At 42.3% G+C, this 10,605-nt stretch overlaps 1 protein-coding gene across 2 annotated transcripts in view; it reads left to right on the top strand.

The window, feature by feature from the left end:
- CABCOCO1 (ciliary associated calcium binding coiled-coil 1) overlaps positions 1–7,546 on the top strand; it is a 167,462-nt gene extending 159,916 nt beyond the window's left edge. For both annotated transcript variants that reach the window (XM_020998244.1, XM_078150599.1), the window contains exons 7-8: positions 501–638; positions 6,946–7,546. In XM_020998244.1, the coding sequence (XP_020853903.1) occupies positions 501–638; positions 6,946–7,020 (213 nt within the window). In that variant the 3' untranslated portion in view covers positions 7,021–7,546. The remainder of the gene's footprint in view (positions 1–500; positions 639–6,945) is intronic.
- Positions 7,547–10,605: the final 3,059 nt, after the last annotated feature.

Genomic DNA, 10,605 nt, shown 5'->3' on the forward strand with positions numbered 1-10,605 from the left:
GGCAGCATAGAAGGCTAGATGAGGGGAGGGTACAACTAGGTAAACCCAGAGGAACAGCCCAAGCACACGGATAAGTGTCCTAAGAGAGAGTGGATCATCTCACAGACTTAATTTCCTCTTCCGTAAAAATGGACATGGGGAAAGTTGAATGAACTCTCTTTAAATGTCACTCCCAGCTCTAAATTCTCAGTCCTCTGAGGATAGAAGTCATTGGGACTGAGACCAGCACAGAGTGGACAGCAGAGGGCCCACAGGATGGCTTTGTCAGTGACTTCCACCTCCGTCCCCATCCTACCCCACTTAGGATACCTGGATTGTCCCGTATTCAGTCTTTATCTTCATGGAATCTAATGATTAAAAAGTCCATGGTAACTCCAAAACCCCAGCCTTCTCTAGGGTTGACATAATTTCTTGTAGAAAAGTACCCAATAAAAGCTTGGGGTTGCAGATGAGGCATGGAGAGCTCTATGAACAAGCTCTGTGCTTTTTACTTGGCTTAGGATATCGAGCAAGTCCTTTCAGAGGAGTCCCAGGTAGAAAGCGAAGCCACAGAGGTGGATCCGTTGGCCAATTTCACCATCGAAGAAGTCAAGACGGTACTGGGTCAGATCACAGATGAAGTCATAAGCAGCATTCAGGTACATAGCCAGGGTAACATGCACGTTTATATTTCTTAGTTGACCAACTTCGGCCTGAATGGATACTAACCCTCCCCACAAATGGGGAGGATGGCAGTGGAATTCAGACTTACCAGCACTGCATAACTCTCTGATTAGTCACCTAATACTCAGAAATATCACAAAAATAGATTCCCTAACCCATTCTAAGTGTGTTATGACTTCTTTACAGTAGAGAATTTGGAACATAAAACACAGCAAAGTCTTTGTCCCTTTTCACATTGCAAACATGAACCATGTAAGTATTATTTAAATATATCAAAAGAACTGAGAAAGGTCATCTGGTTTAATAGATAGAGAGCCAAGCTTGGAGACAGGAAGATGTGGGTTCAAGTCCTCCATCTGACACATTCCAGCTGGGTGACCCTGGTCAAGTCTTTTCACTTCTCAGTGTCCCCAGTAAACTCTAAGATTCTAAGTGGCCGTTAAAGGGCCGACCTGTGTCGGTGGAGAAAGTGTATTCATCAGGAGCCCCCCCACCCCCAGTAAAATCCCAGGCCCATTCAAAAAAACACCGAACACCTAATCAGCCTAATCAGACCTTATTTTGTGTTTCTCATCGGACATCCACAAAGAAGCAAAGGAATCAGCAAACTCATTCCCAGAAAATTGGTTTCCTCCTCAGTTATCACTAGGATCTCAAAACCACTTAGGCCAGGCTTGGGATTCAAAGCAGCCAGGAGGCAGGCAGCCACTCATGTTACCTTGGCTTCAGACTCATCGGCAGCTATAGCTCCTTCTCATGTTTTCCCCCACTTTCCAGAGTGACAAGTGGCCTCACTTCACATTCTGGAAAGCCCCTCCCACCATGGTTTGTAGGAATCTGCATCATTCTCCAAGAGGGTAACAGATTCAGTCCATTGGCTAGTCTGACCAAGTTCAAGATTTCCATATAAGTTGAGTAAGGCTATAGAAACCAGGCCCTACTAAATGGTGCATGCAGAAAACACATAAATGCCTTGCTGGGGAAGGCTTAGTGAATCGTCAGAACACGAGAGCCTGTATGTAAAAAGCACCCTGTTCAAACAACTAATTTGGGACTAGCCGGAGATCAGCCTGGCATAAGCTCCCTTTGTGACTTACTCAATCATCAGATGTTATTGCACTATTTACACGAGCGTGTAGGGAGCCTGTGCCAGAAGAAGGAGCCAAAGTCCTCGGCTTAATAAGGGGTGTTTAGTGTTTACCAGAAATAGTGGAAGAACATGTTTTTACACAAAGCTCTTTATTGTAAGCCATCTGATGAATGTAATAACCAGCTAATAGGTTGGAGGGCAGAGGGCAGTTACATGAAGCCAGGGGTTCAGAATGTATCTCCTCTTTGGATTTGATAACATTTCTTCTAAATATAGTTTACGTATAACTCTGGCCCCCAGAGGCTCCTCATGATCCTTGGGAATTATCACCAGGGCTGCTCTTAGACAGTAATGGAATTGTTTGTGAGGCCCCCAAAATTGGAAACACATCTCTGCCAAGGCTGTATTGCATGGAGTTAGCCATGCATCTTTAGCGACTTATTTCCAAGGAGAGGAACCTGATACCTTTGTCCCACTGAACCACAAAGGAAAATGAAGACACTGTTTAACTTTTTGATATGGTCACCTCGTTGGCCCAGAGCCATCATCCCTTGGCTGTGCATCCAGGGAACAACTGAGTCAAAGATAATTAAGCTGAGAAAGGAGTTGGACCAGAGGTGAGGGACAGTGACCTGTTGGGTTTTTTTTTTTGGGGGGGTACAGACTAATTTCTATATTAAGAGAGTCCTGGGCGCTGGGCAGGGCCAAGCAAACTGCCAACTCCCAGATAAAATATTGATGACGATGGTGCACAGTGGTAGTTGTAGTAATAATAATAATGGTGAGGGTTTACTTCTCATTATACTCAACAACGAAAGGGCATCCTGACCGTTCAATATGGAAGTACAATGGTACCTTGTCCTTAGAGTTGTTCTTTCTGCACTCCATTCAATATGATGAGAACAATAAAAATAAGATTGAATGAGCAATTGACAGAATACTTCTAGAGGCAACAGTGATGAAGTGGACAGGACACTGAACCTGGCATCCAGAAGGCCAGAGTTCAAATTCTGCCTCAGCCTCTGACTATGTGACCTTGGTCAAGTCCCAGCTTCCCTGGGCCTCAGTTTCCTCATCTGTAAAAAGTGGGATTGGGTTAGGTGGCCTCTGAGGTCCGTCTCTGATCCTAAGACATCATGATCCCACTCTCCCTCTTTGCATAAATCTTCTGGTTAGCCTTGCCAACCTCCATGTAAATAAGCGGCAGCTAGCATCGAGCCCCAGCTGAAAGCAGGGATGATGATGGCTCCAAGAGAGTGGCTTCCCTAGAATTCCGAGGGTCTGTCACTAAACGTGACTTCACCATTCCCTTCCTAAGCTCTCTCCACAAAGCCACCAAGCCCCTCGGATCTATTTCCAGAGAACTTTGGGGTCTGGGCGCTCTCGCAGCACGGCATTTTGCCAACATTTACGTTTGTGTCTTAGTTGAGTTAAAAGTTGGGTCATCACGTTCTGCCTATGAAAATCTCCTGGTCTCAGATACTTCCCGTTGTGTCACCCTGAGCAGGTCGCTTCACTCTGTTTGCCTCAGTTTCCTCGTTTGTAAAATGAGCTGGAGAAGGAAATGGCCAACCACTTTAGTATGTCTGCCAAGGAAACCCCAAATGGGGTCACAACGAGTCAGAGACAACTGAAACAACTCAACAATGACAATACCTGAATGATTCTTCCAGGCAGCACAGGAATCACTGCCAGCAGTATGCCTCCAAGTGTTCTTTTTCAAAGCTCTTAGAATTAATTATTGGTATACCTCACTTCATACAATTGATGAAGTCCCGAAAATTTAGTGTAAATTATTTTTAGGCAAATTAAATTATTTTCTCATTGACTCACACTTAAATTTTAGATGATCCTTCCCACAGGAATTCTTTTTGGTTCCAAGATGCATAGTAAAGGCCACACTTAATAGAGAAAACCTTTTTTTTTTTTGTTAAAGCTCACATTTAAAAGGAAATTCCATTTCTGAGACAATATGAATAACGATTCTCTGATCTTGTGTTCATTTTGACTGTTGGCCCAGGCAAGCTTGAAAAGCTTAAGGGAAGCCAGTAATTTGGAGACCATGGGTTTTTTCAGCTCTACTTCTCATTTCTAGGTTAAGAAATAAATCCAAGTGTCATCACTACCCTTACTCACCACAGTCTCTGGGAAGGAAACGTCCCAGGTTTCACAGCTGTGTAAGACAGAGGTTTTTCTTTTTCTTCCCGAAGCCAGAAGAAAGCCCAGGCATGCTGCTCACAGGATAGTTCTTAGAAAGCGATGGTCTGAATCCACCCGAGCTGTCAGGAAGAGCACAGAGTTCAAAGAACAGTTTGTTTGGAAACAGAGTAGGAGAGAGAGAGACAGAGACAGAGACAGAGACAGAGAGACAAAGACAGAGAGAGAATACATAGATATAGGGACTGGAGAAATTACCTAGTCAAACCTCCCATTTTAGAGACAAGGAAACTGAGGCCCAGAGAGATGAAGTAGTTTGCCCACATTCAAAGGCAGTAGGTGATAGGGCCAGGAATTTAAACCAGGTTCTCTGATTTCAATTTCCATAGCTCTTTCTGCTTGTACAACACTGGCCTCTGCTAGGTCTGTCTAGCCCAGAGGACAAGTACCTTGCACTCTGTCCTAGCTGTCTTTCTATTACCTATTTGTGAAATATTCATTCAGAAATACATGGGGTAATTTAAGGAGTAGAGCCATAACTTGGGTGGGGTGACTGGGCCTTTGTCTCAGGCTACAATATGCTCTCAAAAAGCATTGATAATGCTTGCAGTCCTTCAAAAGTTTCAGTCAAAACAACTTAGAAAAGAACAAGTACTTAAAATGAGAGGATTAGACTACATTGTCATAGGAAGCCCCTTTTAACTCTAAACCTGTAATCCTATAATGCCCTCATCCCAGAGACTGGGAATATTATTTTCCCTCTCTGCAAAACCCCATGGCTATGGACCCCTTGAGCACACACAATGTTGCCCTGTGACTCTTCTCCAAGGCATACAATTCATTTGTTCATAGTTGTGTTCCACCAAAGTAACACTGAGTAAGAAATGTGTCCTCTCCTGAAAGAGGTGATAGCACTAGGTGATTGAAATGGGCCGAGACAGTAGGATTTTCATTAGCAGAAGGGAGATGGGACTGTGGGTGAAAGTGGAAGCATTTAATTAAGGAAGGAGACTGATTGATCAGTTGGAATTGGGGTGGGATGCCCAGAATTTTTGGAGTTGTGAAACTCCCTTCCAATCACTAGGTCAATTTCATAGTAACTGCTATCTGGGACCATATGGATTATATGGCATGTATTACTCTTTCAAACTAAAGTGATTTGAAATCAATAATAATAATTACAAATAGATCCAGTGTTTATACAGTACTTTAATTCTTCCTTCATTAGTTCTTTGGAGGTTCACCCCTATTCCTGTCTACTACATGTAAACTACATCCCATGTAAACTACAATATGAATACCTCAAGGGGTGCCCTGAGCATCTCAGAACATAGCTGGTGACAGCCTCAGGTGTTGAGAATCTCTTAGAAAGAAAAGCCATTACTCCATGGAAGGGCAGTTGGTTTATTTTAATTTGAAAGGTTAATTCTCAATTCTCCTGCAATCCACACCTCTCCCCTGAATCTCCCTCTGTTCCCCTAACTCATCTCTTTTCTCCCCTCTCTTAATCACTGTTAAGAAAAAAGAATATACATATACTAGTCATGGCTCAGAGCCAAAACAAAAAAAGTTTCCTGAGATTCACATAAGGCTATCCATATCTCATCTAATCATTAGCTAAATTTGAAATCTTGTCTTGGAGGCAAACTGGAATGTGGTGGGATGAAAAACCCAAAAAGAACTTTGCAAAACTTATAAAACCGAATGTAATATCTGACCTGAGCATTCCCCCTGTTGAAACTGACCCAATAAAAGCCTTACCAGACACCAGTGACTCTGGAAAGCCCAAGTGACCCAAAAGATATGGACATTTCAGACTTTATAAGCATTTTTCAGGTCACTGACAATTTTATTTTATTTTCTATTTAAAGATGGAGGGAAATCTACAAGCTGTTATGAGGAACTGTTTGGTGCACCACGCTGGTTTGGGCATGCCTCCACACATAGATTTATCTGTCCTGACCACATTATTTATTATTAAAAATAAGTGTGCAATAAATGATTGATTTTTTATTGTTTATAGTAAATAATGTATTTGTCCTTTAAAATTTGTTTTGTTGGTGCCTTTTCTTTTTATGTCACAGACATTTCTAGATATATTACCCAATATCCCACACACAAGCCCAATGGATCTTCCCTTGTAGCAATTAATAATAATTAAGCAAAGGCAACCTACAGAATGACTCCATCTCACAATATATGCAATATTCTTCATCCACGGTCCCTCATCTCTCCACGGAATGGAGGAAGATGTCTTCTCATCTCTTCTCCCAGACAAGATTGGTCTAACCACAATTATATATTCCTACTAATAAAAAAAAAGTACGTTCTAGAGCAAGAAGTGTTTAGGAGATATGTACGCTCACTTCTTCACACGAATGTCACCACCAGGGGCCAGAAGCAATCACAAACCCAGACATCCACTAAAGCCTGTCAATAATCACTCACTTTTTCCCAACTAATCATATGCAGAAAAATGGCAGAATTCCCAAAGTCCCAGAAGAGAAAGAATATTCTTAATTGTGGGAATTACAAGGAGAACCATAGATTTACTGGCACAGCTCATTCCCAGGTAGCCCTGACTTTCTGAGATCCAGATGAAAATGCATTGCCTGGAGACAAAAATAATAATAATAATCCATTGCCACTGGGGTTGGGTGGGGGTGAGGTGGGCGTGGAAGGATTGCATTAATAAAACCCAGAGCAGTTATCCTGATTGGGTGTTTATTGGTAAAGTCCGTCTGAAAACACAGATAAATTATCCTATCTCACAACCCAAGGTGATATGAAAAATGGCTGTCCAAATACCACTTCCTGTTGCTAGCAGACACACTCTACATTGGGACCAGGCATAGAATGATGATAAAGCTTTATCACATCACTCCAGGCTGAAACACTGTAATGTCTGCAAAACAGGAAGGTGTGCCTGGGCTAATGTCTGTCTTTAGGCGCTCACTCATGTCCTGGCCACAAAGACAATGTGCAGGCAGTGATAGCTCCATCATCACCCCATTTTTCTCTGATTGTCTTCACAGGCTGAGATAAATGAGAAGCTGCAGATGCAGGAAGAGACCTTCAATGTACGGATTGAGAAACTGAAACAGGCCTGAGGATGCCCAGGGATGGGAGCCAAGCTGAAAGTCAGAGAAAGCATCAAAAGCCCGGAACACAAGACCATCTCTACAGCACCCCATCTTCTCCATTTACTGAGGAACTGTAGCCCCTATCCCTTTTATTTTTTTATTTTTATTTTATTTGATTAGGGGCTCTCTTGACCCATCTCAACAGCTGAATTGACTTCACCCAGTAGAAACCAAACCTATTTTATACATGAGGTTGCAGAATTTTATGTCAAATATGAATATTTTAGGGTATGTTTTTGACATTTTGCAGCATAAACACACTTCTTCCAGGAAGAAACTTTTTAAACAAAAAGATAAAAAATGAAAATAATTCTATTTCCATTGACTCCTTCAATGGACTTAGAATGTCTCACTGAAAGTGGAGAACTAGAGCCCCAAGGACCAACTCTTATCAGACTCTCCCTGCCTCTGAGCCACTGAGTTTTCTTGTTTAGACCTTACATGTGTGAAGTCCATTTCCTGAAATTATATAATGCGTCTCTGAGCAGTTTAATTCCTTCTTCACTGTGTTTGTTATTTCTAATCTTGTTATCCTCTCCAGAGAATACATGACCTACACACACACACACACACACACACACACACACACACACACACATGAGAGGAAGCAATATATAAGTGGTTATTGAAGACTGACCTCAATAGGGATGAGAGAAGTCTTAAATACAAATTCTGCTTTGTGGAGCTGTGAAAATTAACCATTAGTGCCATGAAATAATTGAAATGTCAAACATAATTTAAAATAGTTTAATTAAAATGGAATTTTCAAGGAAAAAAGAGTCCTCTGGCAAGCTGATTAGCCCCTGGTTTTACAGATTAGATTCCTTCCTAATTGGGCTCTTTGTCTCCAGGTTTCTCTTAAGTTATTCCCTGGAATTGGAAAGATAGCCAGAAGGGGGCCCTGGCTTCAGCAGCAGCAACTTTGTGGTTCAAATAATACCAGCCTCTGCGTAGTACTTAAAAGGAAAAGCATTGATGTTATTGCAAATGGAGTGACAGGCCCTCACACCCTCTCATGTAAGGCACATTGTGGGACAGTAGCTACTCAAAGCTTTAACTCCAAAGCCCCCACTGATGTGTTTCTTTTACCAGCTGAACAAAGGATATATTAGTTCAGAGCAAAAGAAATATAATTAAACAACTCAGCAAAAAAGCTAATAAGATTCCCCTCATTCACATGGGAGTACACGCTCTCACTTACCACACGACAGATTTGAGAAGGAATGTGTTCCAGGATGACTGGTAGCTAGGAAACATACGTAGCCAAAAAAAAATCCATTCTCCTAAGCTGACACTCATTCTGAATTGCTTTTAACACTGCTCTTTGCTCTACAGCACAGAACTGCTCCTGTCTTCTAGGGATGTCTTTGGATTTCCTCAGCTGACCTGGTCTTCTCTGCTGTCCTGTTCTCTCTGCTCGGTTCTGTGCTGAAATGCCACCTGTTTTCTTCTGGCCCTTCTGCTAAACTGTAGCTCTGGAATCTAGAATCTTAGGCAGCAATCTTTACCCAAGATCTCCCTGATGACTGAATCAGCATGCTCCCCGCACTAACTTGTCATCCTGGCCTTGTCGGGGAACCGTTCTATTTGACAGTGAGAGTCTCATCTGAGCAGTCAATATCAGTAACAGTGGTGGGGCTACCAATCACAAAGGTAAATAGAACCAGCGTATTAGGGCCATAGATGGTTTAGAGTTAGGATTTAATAGGCATTAGTTATCAGATGTTTGGCTTCTCCAAAGCTCAAGGCAGAGAGTGTGAGAATGCCACACAAATAGAACCAGCGTATTAGGGCCATAGATGGTTTAGAGTTAGGATTTAATAGGCATTAATATGAGTTTTCCCTAAGTGTGTGTTGCTCCCAATGGATGGACAGGAAGCAAGTGGAGTAATATTTAGGGAAGTCCAAGGACGGTTACTCATAGGTGAACTGTGTGTCCTTGTCCGTATGGATTGAAGCTATAATTGATAGCCATCCATTCTCAAGGGTTTTACCAATCACTGGCCTTTTCAGTCATGCTCTACAGAATCATCACCAGCATGAAGGTACAGCTTAAAAAGATGAAAACACTGTGCGATAGAGTGGAGAAAGTGCTAGATTAGCACTCAGCAGACCTGGTTCAAGTTCCATATGGGCTACTTACTAGCTGTATGAACTTGAGAGCAAACTACTAAAGTTTCTTCATCCATAAAGTGAAGGTGGTGGAGCAGATGACCTCTCAGGGCCTCCTTATTCTGACATTCCATGATCAATGATGATGATAGTAACTCCTTGCTCTATGGAGGGTTCATGTCTCCAAAGCATTTCCCCCAAAACACAACCACCCAATGAAGGTGTGCCCTCTGCAGAGTCCTTTGTGAGCTCTAGGAGGAAACAGCAGCAGCAGCAGCAGACATAGTTATTCCCACCTTAAAGAGCTTATAACTTGATTTGGGAGATAAAGACTCAGGCACACAAAACACAAACAGAATGGATGACCCATCATTTCTCAGGATACATCAAGGAGAATCTTAAGATATAGAGAAAACTATTTGGCCTCCAAGGTCCCTTCCAGCTCTAAGATTTCATGACTCACTGACTCTCTGACCCGGAATGAACCTGGGAAGTCATCTAGTCCAATACCCTCATCTTACAGACCGAGGACCCAAGCAAAGAAGACTCATCCAAGGTCACATGGTTTAGCAAATGGCACAGCTGAGACTTGAACCCATCTCCTCTGACTTCAAATCCAGCATGCTTTCCTCTAATGAGAGCTCACATTCCCATAGTGCTTTCACATTTACAAAGTACTTTTCTCGTACCTCTGGGAGGAAAGTGGAATAAGTACCATTATGCCCATTTTTCACAGGAGAAAACCAAGGATCCAAGAGGTCAAGGGATTCATCTACCTTCATAAAGCTTGTAAGTGTTGGAACCAGGATTTGAAACCAAGGTTCCTGATCCAATCCAATACTCTTTCCACCCTCCACAATGTTTCCAAATATCAATAATCCAAGGCTGTCAGAACACAAAAGGACCAGAAAAGCCATCTAGTGTAACTCCTTCACTTTAGGGGTAACACGATGGCTGTCTTTGAACAATTGAAGGGCTGTCACATAGCATAGAGATTATGTGACTTAGCTGCCAAGAGCAGGGCAAGGCACCATAGAAAATTGTTGCAAAGGATTCAATGTCAATAAAAATTTTCTAATGCAGCTCCCCTCAGAGATTCCCATACCCCCCAATTTGCAATAACACTGGAGGGTGGGTCCCCAACTGGGTGACTACTCTTAGGTATGAAGATACTTTGTGGGTCTCCACTCCTAAAACTACAGTTTATGAGTCCTCACTGAGGCACTTATATTTAATAATCAATCAATCAATTAGCTCAAAGCAAAGGCATTTACTAAGATGGCAAAGTAACAATAATAGCTCCAAAATGGCGCCACATAAACTTGGATATGTTTCTTCACAAATATACAGAGCATCAGTGGGAAGACTAGGCTCTACACAGAATTCAACAGTGGAAAGGCATGCACATAGGGAACAGAAGCGGCCAAGGCAATTCATACC

Source organism: Phascolarctos cinereus, unplaced genomic scaffold, assembly GCF_003287225.1.
Source record: "Phascolarctos cinereus isolate Bilbo 61053 unplaced genomic scaffold, phaCin_HiC Scaffold_3;HRSCAF=262, whole genome shotgun sequence".
Lineage (NCBI taxonomy): Eukaryota > Metazoa > Chordata > Mammalia > Diprotodontia > Phascolarctidae > Phascolarctos > Phascolarctos cinereus.